The sequence below is a fragment of the Semicossyphus pulcher genome, unplaced genomic scaffold, assembly GCF_022749685.1.
Source record: "Semicossyphus pulcher isolate SPU_LCO1_2020_fin unplaced genomic scaffold, fSemPul1.0.p SCAF_13, whole genome shotgun sequence".
NCBI lineage: Eukaryota > Metazoa > Chordata > Actinopteri > Labriformes > Labridae > Semicossyphus > Semicossyphus pulcher.
This window is the reverse complement of record NW_027211637.1, coordinates 16,504,467-16,521,464: the sequence shown is the minus strand read 5'-3', so window position 1 is coordinate 16,521,464 and position 16,998 is coordinate 16,504,467. Positions and strand designations below refer to the sequence as shown.

The window sequence follows — 16,998 nt, the reverse complement described above, 5'->3', positions numbered from 1 at the left end:
TGAGTCCCTCTCTGGTTAGTCATGATATGTATTAAATACAGGGCACTCTGAGGTTTACTCATTTCACTTTTTCTGGGAACTTAAGGTTGGTTTTTGGGAACACATTTTTATAATGTACAGTTTTTATCATTATTTATGAGCATTTTTGGGGTCTCTGCTTCACACGTAAAGTCATTACTCTTAAAAATGTCCGATGTGATACAGTTGGGGTAAAAAAATCTTAAGAGTCGTTCTCAAAGCTACAAAATTGTGTTTGTGTACCTTTTGAAATGTGCTGAGCTTAATTTTTAACCATCACCATTAACAGAAAGCAATAAAAATTGTCTTGTGTTTTTAAGTAGTTTGTGTTCTTTTGGATACACATCAAGGTGACTCTTACTGTAACCCGCCTCTTTGATGCTGTTACATGACTGCTACATTTTGGGAAAGCTGACTACATTGTGACCGGGATGTGTGGCTGCTCAGGGCGTCTGTCCTCTACGTCCCTCCACCCTTTTGTTGCACTTCTTTAATCAGCATCAGAAGAAAGCATTATTTTGGCCTGTCTGTCAGCGGCATCCAGCCCCGACGCCGCTACAGCCGTAGCCCATGCTTTCCCCCCCCATCTGATGCAACTGCCAGATAAAAACTCAGGATGGAATCAGGAGGAGAAGCGGCGCTCGCTCACATCCACTCCTTCATGTCCTCACCAACCACCCACCCACCTCCTTTCTTCCATCCCTTTTTCATGCCTATTGTTCATTTCCTCGCCTCATTTTTCTGAAGTCAGTTCAAGAAAAACCCCAGCTCTGATTAATTTCTCCCGCCTGATTTTTGTTTGCATTTCTTGTTTTGTTTTGTTGGATGTTTTAATTAAGCTTATTTGGTTTGGGTTTTGTTTTGCTCTGAGTTTCCTCTGCTAAAAGGAAATGAACTCAAATGTCGCCGTAGCATTACTTGCACATCTGGAGACTGGCTGCGCCCTGAGGAAGTGACAAATAAGCCACATATAAGGTGTGTTTGAGCGAAGTTAGTGCTTTAAGAAAGAGGAGTTTGTTATGTGATTAATGTTTGAACAAACCCAGACTGATGGTGTCACAAGTTAGGTCAACGGTAGATGATTCAGAGGGCCAAAAAACATCTGAGAAAGGCCATTTACAGTCATTATTCACTATTCCTTTAGACATGACTTGGTAAACACATTTAGGGCAATACTTACACATTGCTGAATGATTCAAAGTAAATATAAACCCTTCCTGTTGCAAAATATAAGCTAGTTTCATCTATGCAAGTGTGAGTTGCATGTATTTTATCTGCTACTCACTGCTAACACTATATCTATCACATTAAACACTTCAGGGAAATAGTGTAAAATTTTTGCCATAGGTGTGAGATTTCATTCTCTATTAATGTACGATACACACACAGAATGAAACAGCCTTTCATACACGTAACCTTGGACTACGTTGGGGAAATACTTGCATAGCACCTCTCCCTGCAGCACAATATAAAGGACGATAGCAGTGCAATCAAAGTGTCCCAGCAGTCCCATTGGGTAACACACTCTATTGGAGTGGTTGTCAGGCATATCGGGGACAAGGCGGGAGACGGGCAGCTTGTAATGGGATGAGATATGCTATCTTTATTGTCAAAACATAAGAATGAAGGGGGGAAAAAGACGCAGATTAGCTTTCCTGACAGTCGGCCGTTTGAAGTTCGTGCCAAAGTGCATTAGGGGCTGTTATTCCCTCGTTTGTACGCTCGCAAAGACAGAACCACTCACAGGAAAAGGCGAGACTTGCTCGCTAATCAACTGATAATAGGTCACACTGTCCGTTTGCCACAGTTGCCCGCCGTGCTGCGTGCACACTCACGGCACACTTACTTCACACAGCCGACTGGCACAGGCCTTTGTTCATGGGGTAACTTTGGGTAAATGGTGTTAAACCTGTGAAAACACAATGAGTTCAATTCATAACTCCATAAGCATGTGATCTATACAGTGTGTGTTATCTTTTTTTGGGTCATGACCACAAAACAATGTATAGCATCATACCTGACCTTTGACCTGCTTGTCTCGGGCCAGGAAGTTCCACCCTTCTCAGTCTATTGTCCACTTCAGTGCAGCATCGCCTCAACCTCAGCTCACTACAGCTCTTTTTCGGAGGCCAAATGAAAGCCGATGAAAGCAACGCAAACCTGGACTTTACACGTTTTGCATCACTGTGTGTTACACCTCATAACGTCACATGACACATGCAGTAAGAGGTGTAATCTTAATAATAATAATAATAATCTTAAAGGTAAAGCAAGTACCAAAACAAAGTAACAATACATAAGCCAAGAATCATCCAGAGTGTGCGACCACATCAGTGCGCACCACCCTGCCTCTTCCTGCACTGATAACATGCCGAGAGACAGTGGAATGGGCGGCGCAGTGGTGGGCAGCGAGCAAGGACAAATGTGTGTGTGTGTTTTTAAGAGGTGTCAGCTCCTTGACTTGACCCTTCTTATGGCCTCCATCTGAGGAAGTGGATCCTGCAAAGTGTCCATTCAGCTGACAGACACAAGAGAAACACTTGAGATGTCAAAACCTAATTTCAGTTTTTACAATGACTGCATCCTTTAAAAAGAGAGTTTGCAAATGTATTTTCATCCTCTGCTGATTTGGAGATGTACAGAGCTTGTGATACTATAAGTCACTGACAAATCCACAGAAGAAGAAAAACTTAGCTCACAGGTATGTGACCACTTACCCAGGTGCAAGGCACAGGGGCTTATTTGTAAAGACCAAAGCAGTGTAGATTAACCCAGACAGGAAAGATCTCGTTTTCTGTGCTTTGGCTTTAACAGGAAACCAAACCATTCACCCGACCATGTACTCCCATCCTGAGATGTGGGAGTAAAATGCTAAAAGCCAGAAGGAGGCAGGGGGGAGGCAGGAGGATGGGGCCCACCAAAATAAAACCCAATAATAATTACTTTATTTCCATCTCCAACCCGCACATGTTTGCTTCCTTCCTTTCCCTTTCATGTCAGATGGATATCTCCTCTCTCGCACGGCTTTGAAGAGAGACGTCGGTGTGGGTAATTGTAGATATGAAAGTGTTTGTTGCTTTTTTTTTTTTTTTGATTGAGTCATTCCCTGCACTTGTCATGAAGGTTGATATCTCCCATCTGTGTTGCTTTGGCCAGACTCTTCCATGTTTATCATAAGGACAGGAAGATGCAGCTTCGCCTTGCCACCCCTCCCTACAACATCCTGGGATCTTCTGGAAACTTCCCTTAGAAGGAGGCCTTTCCATGGTCACTGCGGAGCTCAGTGACCTCTACTTTATCAGAACACAAAAGGAAAAATGTACGATTTTTTTCTGTGTTCAATGGTCATCTTATTGGTGATTTATTCTTGAAGCATGTTTGGTATGTAATCACTGGAAGCGAAGATCTGCTTAGACACAAAACTATGTCTTTAAACATCGAGGACAGCGATTATAAAGCGTACTTATGGCACTTATTCTTTTGCTTCAAATAAGTGTGGATGCTTTCACTGTATTGCTTTCTCTACTTTCACTTTTTTTTTTCAGTTTTCGAAATAAAAATCAATGCTTGATCTTGTCTCACAAGTTGTGTGATTAGAGGTGTGGATGGGAATATTTTTAGATTAGTGCAAGGCATCTGAGCCATGAGGAGGCTAAAGATTCATTGAAACAAAATCACTGTAGAGATAGTGGCCATGATGCATCAAACTTCGACTGTTCCAGGAATCCTCAGATAGGATGGTGACATAGTTCCGCCTTTAACCCGCCATTAATTCACGCTTCCGTGTGTGATTACAGATGTCCGACCCAGATGACACAGTGATGACTTTCATTTCTGCTACCTCTTCTGCATTATCTGAGACATTTTATGACTCTCCCAGCTATTGTTCTAGGATGGATAAAAATAATAATATGTTGATATCGCCATGGGTGTTTCCAGTGGAGAGGTCTTTGCTGCGCAGGGGTCAGGGGGGGTCAAGCTGGCTCCCCAAACACAGGAAGGATAGCACTGTAAGTTGGAGTCAGGGGTGTCAAGGCTGGATGATGTGTTCCCTCTTAGACCCTCACCTTCAACTGTGTCTATTTATAGTAAAGAACCATTTTAGTTGCCTTTCCATTTAAGTGGGTGGGATGAGCAAACAGCAGCAAGGGTGAGTCTGTTTGTGCATGTCAGGAGTTTCAAAAGTTTAGGAACATTTAGGGTGATTTGTCAAGTTTATCTTGAAGTTTAAAGTTGAAAAGTTGCCCAAACTATCAGTATTTTATTAGCCTTAAATATTAAAGATGTTGGAGGTGGTGGTGGGTGGGGGGTAGGGGGGGGGTTATTGTGTTAACATAAGTAGGCTAATCATACGTCCTTTGTCAGGTTGAATTGGAGGCGTGTGCTGTCGCAGTGGGAGCGCGCAGAGGAAGGGAGGGCAATCTTGTCCGGACGCTAATAAGACCCAATGGCTGGTGCAAGGTGGCCAGGAGCTCTGAAACGCGACAGAAGACGGTGGAAGAAGGAGAAGAGAAGGAAACCCCTCAAGAGACTCATTTATGGATGGACAAAGAAGGATGAGAGCGCCACAGCAGCGTCCGTAGGAACTGCAGGGAATCTGTTGGGAGTTTGGTGTGCGCCGGTTTGTGTGTCTCGTTGAAGGAAATGCGTGGAGAGAGACGCGGTAAGTGACGAGAAAGCCAAGAAAAACACCTGCGTCAAGGCTGGTACCTGCTTAGGACGTGTGAAGATGAGTTTCAGTTCCCAGCAGGCTTAGCGGCAGCTGATAGTTGGCGAAATCTTTTAACAGAAACTTTAGAAATCTGTTGTTTCTTCTTATTTATTAGAGCTGATTACAAATTGAACAAACTTTAGATAATCAGATCATTCATTTGGCTTACTTTTGATCACATTAATCATCAAAACAGAACAAACTTTAAGTCAGACCAACTGATTTTATCCTGTTTAGCTCTTTCTTAAATTAAATGATAAATGTTATTTATAAAAAGTACCTACCAATAAGTTTTTATCATATCAATATCATCTCATGGTTTGAAATTGACCAGGCTTTGACCCCCATTCACCTGCCTCTGTCACTCACCTGGGTCTGGGTATCCCTGCAGGCACTGTGAGCCACTGACTCCAGGGAGCCCCAACCCTCCCCCCTCCAATGAAGCGGTCCTGGTGGGCCCGCTTGGCACAGCTCGGCCTGCTTGCTGTGTGGACCTGCATATGGCTGGTCCAGGGATGCGGACCAGGCCCCGGGTACGGCATCCGGCCCAGGTCGAGGAAACTCACAGCCATGCACTACAAGCAGTTCTTCCCCAACTTCTCAGAGAACAACCTGGGTGCCAGCGGGAGGGCAGAGAGCAAGATCACACGCAGCTCGGAGCGCTTCAATGAGCTTGTGTGCAACTACAACCCAGACATTGTGTTCAAGGATGAGGAGAACACCAACGCTGACCGCTTCATGACCAAGGTGAGGCATGTGTGTGTTCAGGATTTAGTTGAAAGGGATCACTAGTTTCTTTTCACCCCATTGCTACTTTGAAATTGGTATAATTTGAGCTGAAAGGATGTCACTTCAACCTTTTCAAGCCCATTCCTCTTCTGAATTCATTCACGTGAAGGGGCAGACCACAATTCACAGCTCATACCCTGCCACCAAACATGGCACCTTCAAATCCACTCACATTACCTCAATCATTGTTATCCCCGCACTCTACACTACCTGCCCTTACCAGGCTCTTACACACAAACAAGTGTTCAACACAAAGTGTGTACGTTTTAACAAAACTTCCCCTCCCTTTTTCTCAAGATAAGAAGATCAGGGTGTAATTCAAGACTACCCCTTAAGAGAATGTGCTCCTGTTCAGGAACCTTTTAATCTTTAACCAAAGTCTTTGTTATTGCAAATAAAACTATTCCCTGTGACAGGCTCTTGGTTTGCCTGCCAGGAGAAATGCCCTGGCATGACACTTAGTTCCTTAATGTTTACCAGCCAAACTTGCATCTCATACCAAGAGAAGGCAATCAGTGGCTTAGAGTATTTAAGATCTGGATCTTAAAGAACCCTTCCTGATGATCACAGCGTTTCCAGACACTCAAATGTCACTCTGTTTCGGAAGCTGCGGCTTCTCTGTGATTGTTTCGGATATGAATCTGTGTTCCTTCCCCTCCCAGAGTGGTTGTATATGATTAAAAAATCTGCGGTCGTACATGTGTGCCCTGCTGATGCCCAGTTTTGAGTGTGTGTGTGTGTGCGTGTATGTGCCCCTCTCTTGCCCAGATGTGAAAGACACTCTTTGTGTGTCATTTGGAGACTCGGAGGGGTCGCCTATACAAAATTCCCGCCTGCTGAAGTAATGGCAGCGTCGGAAAAGCGACTATTGTAGTTCTGACAATGAAACGCCTCTCTTCAATGGCATTGCGAGAAAAATATGCCCAGTTTGTTTTCTGTCCCTCTCGCTTTCTCACTCTTGCTGTCACATTCCCATGTCCGTGCCCATACATTCTTCCCCTCTGCCCTCCGTCTTTAGTCCCAACCTCAGCCCTCCGCTTTCACACTTTCTCCTCACCCAACCTCCATCTCTCCCGCTCACACTTTCCCATCACTCTTTTTTTTCCCAAATTCAGTTCCATTCAAGCTTTGTTAAATGAGTTATATGCCAAGAGACGTGCCACATCACAAGTCACAAGAGAATAAGCGTTCACAGGATGATAATGAGTGTGTCACCTCGGTTGCCGACGTCCTCATTTTCCAGCCTGCTATTTTGTGACAATGCTGACACCGTAACATCACAGCCCACGGGGGTTTTAAGAGTCACTGTGCACATTTCTGATCAAATGTCTCAGGGGTGAAAGAGAGAAAGTCATGCCTGGAACAAACTGGAACGGCAGAGAATGGCCTTGATTATTCTGTCACCCTGTCGGAAAGGCCAAGGAATGTGCCAAAGTGGCTACAGTAGCTTTGTTCTCGTTTCTCTGATTGTCTGAGGAAGGTTGAGGATGGCCTTTAGCAGACTAGAGGAGGGATTGTGTGTTAATGCCAGCAGACAAACAAACCTGGGGGCCAGAGACAGTGGTGAAATACTGGAGTTGCACTTAAATAAGCCGGTGCATTGAAGTGTACAGTAGGCTCACATACTGTACATACCTCTGGTACACTTAGACTGTGCCCTTCCACCTGTTAATAAATGATTGTGAGTGTGACTTATAATTGAACAGGGTTCAGACATGACTTTCCCTGTACACGGCACATGCTGCAGATCATGGTTCTAAAAATGTATAAATGTCTTTTAAAGAAACTATATTTAATTTTGAACCCTTTCCCTCTGTGTCACGCTCTTCCTAGCGATGTAAGGACTGTTTGAACAGGCTGGCTATAGCAGTGATGAACCAGTGGCCTGGAGTGCACTTGCGCGTGACAGAGGCCTGGGACGAAGACGGTCACCACCCCCCTGGCTCTCTGCACTATGAAGGCCGTGCCGTGGATATAACCACCGACGACAGAGAGACGGAGAAGTATGGTCTTCTGGCCCAGCTGGCCGTGGAGGCCGGCTTTGACTGGGTGCACTATGAGTCTAAATATCACATCCACTGCTCAGTTAAAGCTGGTAAGTGTAAGGAGGGAGCATTATATTACCACGGCGGGCCTTTACTCTTACGTCACACTCAGGGAGGGAAGCTCAAATGCTGTAATAATGTCTTACTGCTGTGTTCCAGGTTGCTATTAGTATAAATGTAATGAATCTGACAAATTATCACCATTTCACTGCTTCCTGATTGATCAACAACTGAAAAGACAACCAAGAGTGAGAATCTTGAGGGATATTGGGCCTTATTTCAAGATAAAACAACATATTTGATGGCTCATTAGCTACTTTAGACAACAGCTTATATGAACATATAAGCTAACTAACGCTAATGTTAGCTAGGAATTTACACCTGTCCTATAAACACGTATAACACTATCAAATGGTAATGTTAGCATTCAGCATTTCATGGCTACAGAAAATATTAGCTACGAAGTGGCTGAACACAAACGTTAGCTGTTGTCTTGCTGTAGCAAATGGGTTATCAAATAGTGTATGTTGTTTTATGTTTCACTATCCATTGTCATTTCAGTTGATGATCAATTTGGAAGCAGTGAAATGGACACGATTCCCTTCATTTATATGGCATACAAGATGAAATGCAGCTCCAGGACAATATAACATCGTATGAGCCTAACACTCAGGGTGGCGGATGTCAAAGGAAGATGTCCATCAATAGAGGGACATGCAGCTAACTTTGTCAGATTGTGTCACGGTAGTGTATGGTAAAAAGACTTAAAAAGGAATAAAATCTGTGTTTGTTCATCTTTGCTTTATTTTCTTGCAGATCACTCTGTCGCAGTGGAAAAAGGAGGCTGTTTCCCCGGCTGGGCCCGGGTGACTGTCGTTGGAGGGGACCAGAAGAGCCTGTCCTCGCTGGCTCCTGGGGACAGAGTTATGGCTCTGTCTGCGACAGGCCAAGTCGTGTTCAGCCAAGTGCTGCTCTTCCTGCACCGGGACCAGGAAAGCTGGTCCACTTTTCTGTCTCTGGAGACAGAAGACGGCCATAGATTGGCCCTCACCGCGCACCACTTGATCTTCTTTTCCAGCCGTTGCAGACTGGACAGCAGAGAGTACCAGGCTCAGTTTGCTAGCAGAGCCAAAACAGGAGGCTGTGTTCTCATCCACACAGCGGAGGGTCAAGTACGTCCATCTCGAATCGTCTCAGTGTCAGAAGTGGAGAGTGTGGGAGTGTATGCACCCTTGACAGAGGATGGGACTGTGTTTGTTGATGGAGTGCTGGCATCCAGTTATGCACTGGTGGAGGACCACAGACTGGCACACTGGGCGTTTGGACCTGTGCGACTCCTCTACTCATTCAACCGGCTGCTTTGGGGGGAGACGACACAAAAACAGCAGACCCCAGACAGTGAAACCGCTTACACTAAGACTGTATTGCATTATAGCACTTTGGACACAACAGACAAGGCAGGTGTTTATACCAATAATGATTTTCTGACCAAAAAAGACAATCTGAGTGAACCTCTGAGGATGGAAATGAAAGAGAAGCACTCTTTGAAAAGACCGACATCAAATGTGCACTGGTATGCAAGATTACTGTACAGTTTTGGATGCATCTTTTTAGACTCATTTCATGCTTAAAACCCTCAAACTATAGATCTACATGTTGCACTGTTAAATGTTACTACTTTGAAACATTTACACTAACACTTCCTGTTCTTTTCTTTAATAAATTAAAAGCACTGGATCGGCTCGCTTGCCTTTTTTCATATTGATATACATGCTAATACGTGTGTCATGTTTTATGAGACTGAGTTTTATGAAACATATTCTGTGCTGGTTTATGTAAAATTGTAATGACTTGCATAGTCTACTGTATATGTACATCATGTTATTTCAGTTACATATGTAGAGAAATGTATTATCTATTTGGTCCCACAACAACAGAATCTTTATTTTTGTACTTTCCGAATCATAATATATAAATGTATCATTTAACTGTAATAATTCCACTACATGTATTGCATTGTCCTCACTTGTTGTCATGTAATAAAACAAACTAAAATGTCACTTTATTATGCAGCACACTGATTTTCTTTAGCCCCAGGGTAAATTAAGTCTGTAAGGCTGATTTGTCTTTTGCCTGTTCAGCAAACATGTTTTGTTTTTTTGTCATTTCTGGGGTCTCAGTTGAGCATTATGTTTGTTACACTGTTCAAGGCCTGTGGAAATCTTGTCTAACAGGCTGACAGGTTAATGAAAAGCCAAGATGTACTTGATATTCCCCTCACTGGGCCACCACCTTGACTTTATCGCAGCTACAGACTTTTTCACACAGCTGCTTAAAGGGAGAAATCAGGTTGTTCTGAATCTTTCAGGAGACAGTTTGATTGATATTCACTGATCAATTTGGGCCACAAGTATCTGTTAAGAGGTTTAGCACAGTTCACAGCTTTCTATTTTATTACATCCAATATGTACAATTCACTTTCTGACATGTTAAAAGCGCAGTTGATGTCATGTAATAATTGAATGTTACTATCGATCATTAATTTATTAAAGGTTTTGTAATAACATGCTAGACTATATTCAGAGCATGAAGTACAAGGTTATACTCCCCCTTGTGGAAGAAGTGATATTATCCTTGTAAATTATATTTCTTAAATGTCATTGTACATAAAAAAAAATATTCTAGATAATAAAATGTAATTCAATAAACTTTGATTTTATTTGTAATGTGTTTTTTATTGGTAACAATCTATTTACAATGAGACATTTTACATTTGTCATTTTGCCAAGGAATGCATTTTTACAACACAGACGATAAATCAGGTAGTTGATTGTAACACTCAAGTGAATGTCATAAGAACTCTCAACAGACACAATATTCAGAAAACAAACTACAAACAGACTAAACTTCACCCTTTAAAAGTAGCCCAAAGTGTTTATGTTCTGTTGTAAACATCTGTGGAGGTATTGTAGGGGATTATCCTTGAGATGCAGGAGGCAGATGGGAAAGCAAACGCACTGTTGACCGACCAATAAGAAACGCCCGTTGTCCTAATACCACCCTCTATTTACATCCATCGGCCAATCAGTCACTGTCTTTCATCAGTCACAGCCCCCCCCAAAATCTAATCCAATCTTGCTAAAGCTGAATGGGGAGTTAACTAATCCTGTCAGGGGGGACCAGTAACAACCTATTTTCAAAATGAAAACCTGCACACAGCACAATCAGGCACTGAAGAAAACACATTTTGAAAACAACAATATACTTACGTTAAATTCTGTTTATAAAATACTTGCCAATACAGACAATAGAGCTTATGACTACCACCTATGTGATTGAAACCTCGATCTCAGGAGCTAACTGCCTTTTTAGAGGGTGATTTTTTTCAGACATTTACTCCCGAAACCTTTTTTGTCATCTAATCTACTGAACAATTATTAAAAAAACATACAGCTTGACTATATGAAAGCTTAATTTTTTACCTTGGGTGTGGTAACCTTTTAAAAAGCGCTGCTAAATCAAACATTAATGATTTTAAAAAAAACTGTTGACTGTCAACTATTTTAAGTTGAGTGCGATCAAAGAAAGTCTCTGAATCAGTAAGGATTTTCTGTATCAGTTGCAGTATGTTCCTTTACTTAAATCAAAGCCAAAGCATTCATAAGTTTAGGAATTATGAAAAATAATTCTAAGTTGCTTTACTTAGTACGTCAAATGCATTGACCTTTGATATGAGTTCTTGTAGTTTTTTTCTCTCTTCAGAGGTCTGTGGTTTTCATTCTGCGCACATGCTTTTCCAAAGAGGTTTCACAGTGCAGGGTCAGCTATAGATCACCCGCCGACAGCAGGTGGTGGCTGTTTGCTTACTTAGTAGCCTACACGATCACTGACATTACCTTTACGTTACTTATAAGAGTTGAGTTATAGCCCAAGTAAGCTACTTACCTGTTACAGTGCACTGTTTTGCTCAAGGGCATGGCAGGAGATATACAGTATGTGTGGATTAAACCTGTGACCTTCTCACAATAGGACAGATTGTTACCCAACCTCATTTTCCTTAAGTTCACAGGATCATTTCAATGACATTCATGTATCACCCCAGGGTTTCTGTTCAGTGTGGCCAATAAAAAGGATGCCATGGAGAGGTTTGTGTCTTGATTTAAGAAGAATTCCAATGGTTTAATCACAAAAGGTTTGTAAGAACTGACCTCTTAGTAGTCTACTGAACAAAAAAGCTACTTTATGTATGTATTTTTGACCAAAATTCATTTTCTGAAAGATTTATACTGTCAAGTGATTTAGTATTGTAATGTATTTAAGGGTTGTAATGTATTTTTGTCTTCTGGAGAGATGAACATGTCAATTTCCTTTACTAAATATTACAGAAGTCATTCCCATGTTGATAGATAAAAACATACAGATAGACCAACCATGTGGACGGTAATCTTATATGCCCGGATAATTAGGCACAATTATGAGGTCACAAATCGTCAGGATACTCAATGAACAATCTCATAATAAGCAATAAAAAGTAAACAAGCATATTTCTGTTTTTATGAATGAACCTGCTGAAAACTCGATCAAGGTTATGTTTATGAACATCATGGCAGATTAAATGCATCCAGTAGGCTACTCGTCCCAGTCGTTCTTAGTCAAATGCGCAATGGACAGCAATAGAAACACCTCGGAATAAAGAATTAGCAACCGTTACAAAGTACACATTTGTTATGTTATACAAATTTACTTTGCACCCCGGATATATTAATCTATTTCAGCTCTATTATATGGTGGCAGACAATTTATCAAAACAAGTGCATTCATCCACATGCATGTCAGAGCGGCTATGGTCCTACAATCATAACAATCTAATGAAAAATGGCTTCCCTGGATCCGAAAATCTAATGACCTAATATCTGATATCTACCATATTTCAGTTGTCCGCGCGCTGCAGCCTGAAAGCTCGTGCTGTGTCGTTTGATGAACAACCTCGCACAACGCTGTCAATTGTTGCCCTAAACATTTTACACTGTCTACTAACATTCTTAAAAAATACACACTTTTGCTTGTTATTTTTAATGAATTATTTTTTGACGTAGTTGTTATTAGCTATCACTGCTAGCAGCGGGCTAGCCACTTGGCGAGCAGCCGTGTGCAGACGCAGCGCAGTTCAACGAAGTAAAGAGATGCTAGTGACCCAAACAAGGGTACCAATGCAAAGTTGAGCTGCAAATTTAGGTAGAATAATGTTTGCAGTAGACTAAAATTAAAAGAAACATATATTTAATGTGTTGTTAACAAAGTTTGGGGCTGTAATTTTTGGATGCACCATTACGTGCAAACTTGCAGCAGCTTTCACGACCTCGCGAGCGAGATTCCAGAACAGAGCATAAGCTAGCAACTGTTGGGTGATTAGCCGTTAAGCTACATCCAAAAGCAAGGAGCCAGGCAGACAGGTAGTCATTGGATTCAGTGCATGAACCTGGGGAGCCTTTTTCGGGACTTGTTGAAGGCTTGTCTCGATGCTTAGTAGTTCCCCGGCAGCACACGACCACTCGACACAGAGCTGAAGTTGCTGGTTAGCTTGCTAACCATGGCATTATCCATCTAGTTGAAGAGCTAGCTAGCAGCACCGCACAGCCTGCCTTCCGCCGACGTGCACTTCCCCCACTCTCCCTCCAGCCGGCGAGCCGCAGCGTTAGTCCGCTACATAAAATGAAGCGACCATCAGCATTTTGGGAAGCTGTGTGGCTCTTTGGATTTTGCTGATGTATGAGGAGACGTTATTGTTGTTTTGAGGTGAGCTGTTACTTTTATGGCCCTTTTGAACTTCTTGCAACAGAAAAACCTAAAGACACACCAACCCTGACCTTAGACCGGGTAATGTTAGCATTTAGCTGTTAGCTTCAAACAGATGGGGCTGTCTACTTACTGGAGAACTAGCCATGTTACCTGGATGCTAGCTTAGGTTAAAATATGTTGTGTGGTGGCTGTTTCTGTGGTGTGATTCACATAGTAGGTGGTTGATATTGTTAGAAGTACATGTGTCTGTGCATGAGACTCGACATATTTCTCGTAGTTTTGCCACCTTTGGGACACTTTGCTGCTACGTCACCATGGGTAGTTTTTAGCTTTTGCTGCTGACACGGATACGGCTATGTGCTGGACAGAACCTACCCTTTGAAGTCGATGTTTACATTGAGGAGTAGTGCTTAGCTCTGCAATTATTCAACTATAAAACCTGAATAACGTTTGCCGTGGTACTGCAACTAAAGGCAGCTGTTGTTAGTAAACATCACACAGTTAAAACTAAAACTATTTAATTTGTTACGTGAACACTTTGCACGTTAACTCAGCCATCATGTCATCACTTTTGCTCAGGACATTGTCAACTCCATTTTAGAGAAAAAAGCTTTGTTATCACGCGCATTTGCTGTAATTAAACACCAGTTAGGTTTTGTACGACTTGCATTTAAGGTTAGAAGTTTAATTGAAGTGTTGCAGCCCCTGACTGTTTATCGAAATGATGTTACACAGAAATTCATCTAGTTAATCAGCTCAGTTTATATCAGCTGTCGTAGCAGCTTTAGTTGGCGTTTTGCAAACCGCTTTTTTATTCAGTGTTATATATTTTGTAGGTTAGATTATCGGTGCAGGTGTGTTTTATTTTGTATTGGGAGCTTGTATGTTCCGGTACTGACTGGACGGGCGTTGAAAACACACCTAAATTACTTTTGAAAGGAGTGTATATACACTAATTATGGTTAAGTATGATAATACATTACATTTGAGTTCAATTCGCGATTAATTGGGCTCGAATGGTATTAATAACACAAGAGAAGCGCGCTCGTCCTCTGACAAGGATCTGCTTTTACTGCCTCCATGACAATGAATATGGGACATTTCGAAACGTGTGTGATATCTGTGCTCTCTCACAGGGTGCTTTTTCAGTATGATGGTTCAGTTTTTGTTTGGTTACTAACAAAACCGTGAGAATCCCAGCTGGATCCATATTTCATAGTCACTGTCACATTTATTGTCTTTTGAGACCAGCAGCATCGCATTACAGTTGTCACTCCTCGTTGTTGTGTTGTGTTTTCTAACCTTTGGATATTCACGATGATATTAACACATATTGGCGGGTCCGTAAAGTGTCATAAGTACAATATCCCATGCGAATCGAGGCCAATCGACCTCTTTATGAGCGTTTTCTGTTTATGGCGTTTAAACGTTAGAAAACACGAAAGGACTTCCTGTTATTACTGTGTGGATGAAACATGGAGAGCACGTCCTGCCTTGCATTGTTTGTTTTACAATATTTCTGTTAATGGCGTGAATCTCATAGCGGAACTGTGATACGAGCGACGAAGGTTCTGCACGGAAGGAGCCCCGTTGCAACAGGAAGTTCAACATACGGAAGTTGTGTTCTCTTTGTGTATCCCGATTTAGGGTTGTTTTATTTAGAAAAACATCATTTTAGTTGTAACATTTTGTGCTGTTCCACGCGGCATTTCACCGATTTGGATTATGCATTGCTGGGTAAATTATAACTTGAATTGTTATAGCCGTTTCCGATTGATTTGTCTCATGTAGCCGTTGCGCTATTTTCACGAGTTTAGAGATAGCTCGACTGCATTAGTGCTAACGATGTTTCGTTTAACACAAGGAAATCATCTAAAGTGAGGACGTAACTGCCATTTTTAATTGGTTGCATTGTTGGTTGAAAGTCTTCTATGTAAAAAAAGCTTTTGTGAGTAGTGAGGCCACTATTTATTGTTGGCTTACAAGGAAAGATTCATTTCCAGGATTCTTTTTTAATTTGATAAACATATGTTGGCTAATGTGCAATGCCATTTTCTGTTTTGGTAAGTGGGCACATGCATACGACAAAGCTAATATTTTTTTTTGGTGCAAACTTTAGTGTCATGCATTTTATGTTTTTTTTTTTTCATGTAATTATTGGATCTCTGTTTATTATGTAGTGATATCAAAACTCATGGTAATTTAGTGATAGTCAGTTGAATTATTAAACAGCTGTACTTTTTATTAAATTTACAAGGTGATTCATTTAATGTTTTTAAATTGCAGATCTCTGTCAAGGAGGTCAAAATCAGTACGGGGTATGGACGAGCAGAAATCAAACTGCGAGGAGAATGACTCTGAACCAACAGGTAATGTGCTCTGATTAAAATGTCCCCCATGTCCCAGCTTCATTCATTATAAATGTACACTATCCAGCAGAAAAATGAATAATGTGCCAGTGTGCCATTGGCCTGAAAAAGAAATTCACAGGGTTGAGAACGAAAGATTTTGAATTCTTCCCACATTAGAGAATTTTAAATGTGATTTATTAGAGGTGATGACAATGGAGTGTAGTTAAATAGTAGCATAGCAGTTAGGTCGAAATAAGTAAGGCGCTTCATTCAGTGTTTGTTTTAATGTTTAATGGTTTTCTTTTTTACATCAGCTGATGACAATGCCCCTTCAGAGCAGCTTGTCTCCTCTGAGGAGGAGTCCAAAGCCCTTCCTGCTGCTGAGGACATTTCAGGTGCTACTGCATCCTCCTCAAGCCCACCTGTGTAAGTTTTTCATTCAAATTGTAAAGCATATTTAGCACACTGCTGGTGTCTTAATCCCAAGAAGCTGTATCATTGTTGGCAACAGCAAAAACTACATCTCTGTTTGTGTGTTGAATATTTTTGTGACAGAGAGAGCATTCGAGCCTGTGCGCTTTGTAACTGTGTGGAGCGGAGCCTGCATGGACAGCGGGAACTGAGACACTTTGGGCCATCTTCTGAGACGCAGACCCTCAAGCCATCAAGTTCCCCACTGCCACAGCCCGGGAATGATGACCTGTCTTCCATTGGATTTTCACACTCCCCCTGTCTGGCAGCACTCCTTGATGACTCAGGTCAAAATCAGAACATTGCACTACTATTTTTTATTAGTGTATAAAACACAACCATTTAAAAAAATATAAAACGGGAACAGGTTTGGTTAACCAATGTTGGGCTTTACATTGAACAGGGGGTTGTTGGGTTCATCACTGGTGTGCGGCGTGGTCGGAGGGAGTAGGGCGGAAGGAGAATGAGGAGCTGGAGAATGTGGATAAGGCCGTTATCTCAGGGACACAGCGGGTAAGTTCACTGTCCAGACCTGGATTTGATGGTATGGAGTGGTAATATAAGACTTAACAAAGGCTTCCTTAAAAAAAATCTCACTTGTTACCATTGGTTTGTTGCAGCTCTGCGAATACTGCAAAAGACTGGGTGCAACCATTCGATGTCATGCTGAGGGCTGCTCACGGTTCTACCACTTCCCCTGCTCGGCTGCAAGTGGCTCCTTCCAGTCCATGAAAGACTTGGTCCTCCTCTGTCCAGAGCACATAGATAAGGCAGAGGAGTTGGGTAAGACACCCTAACATCTCTGTCATATTTT

The 16,998-nt window shown here is 41.9% G+C and overlaps 2 protein-coding genes across 4 annotated transcripts in view; both read left to right on the top strand.

Moving 5' to 3' along the window:
- Positions 1–4,493: 4,493 nt before the first annotated feature.
- dhh (desert hedgehog signaling molecule) lies at positions 4,494–10,242 on the top strand. 2 transcript variants are annotated; one of them, XM_069659947.1, is made up of 4 exons: positions 4,494–4,681; positions 5,121–5,476; positions 7,352–7,613; positions 8,380–10,242. In XM_069659947.1, the coding sequence occupies exons 2-4, from the start codon at positions 5,168–5,170 to the stop codon at positions 9,192–9,194; spliced, it is 1,386 nt and encodes a 461-aa protein (XP_069516048.1). In that variant the 5' UTR covers positions 4,494–4,681; positions 5,121–5,167; the 3' UTR covers positions 9,195–10,242. The 2 variants fall into 2 exon arrangements, with proteins under 2 accessions (XP_069516048.1, XP_069516049.1); XM_069659948.1 differs by lacking the exon at positions 8,380–10,242 and adding an exon at positions 8,125–8,236.
- Positions 10,243–13,275: 3,033 nt separating this feature from the next.
- Positions 13,276–16,998, top strand: part of kmt2d (lysine (K)-specific methyltransferase 2D) — a 30,472-nt gene continuing 26,749 nt past the window's right edge. The window contains exons 1-6 of one of the 2 annotated variants that reach the window (XM_069661048.1): positions 13,276–13,359; positions 15,649–15,731; positions 16,028–16,139; positions 16,269–16,471; positions 16,588–16,697; positions 16,805–16,967. In XM_069661048.1, the coding sequence (XP_069517149.1) occupies positions 15,683–15,731; positions 16,028–16,139; positions 16,269–16,471; positions 16,588–16,697; positions 16,805–16,967 (637 nt within the window). In that variant the 5' untranslated portion in view covers positions 13,276–13,359; positions 15,649–15,682. Of the gene's footprint in view, positions 13,360–15,023; positions 15,100–15,648; positions 15,732–16,027; positions 16,140–16,268; positions 16,472–16,587; positions 16,698–16,804; positions 16,968–16,998 lie in introns of those variants that run through there. The other variant, XM_069661049.1, reaches the window with a different exon arrangement.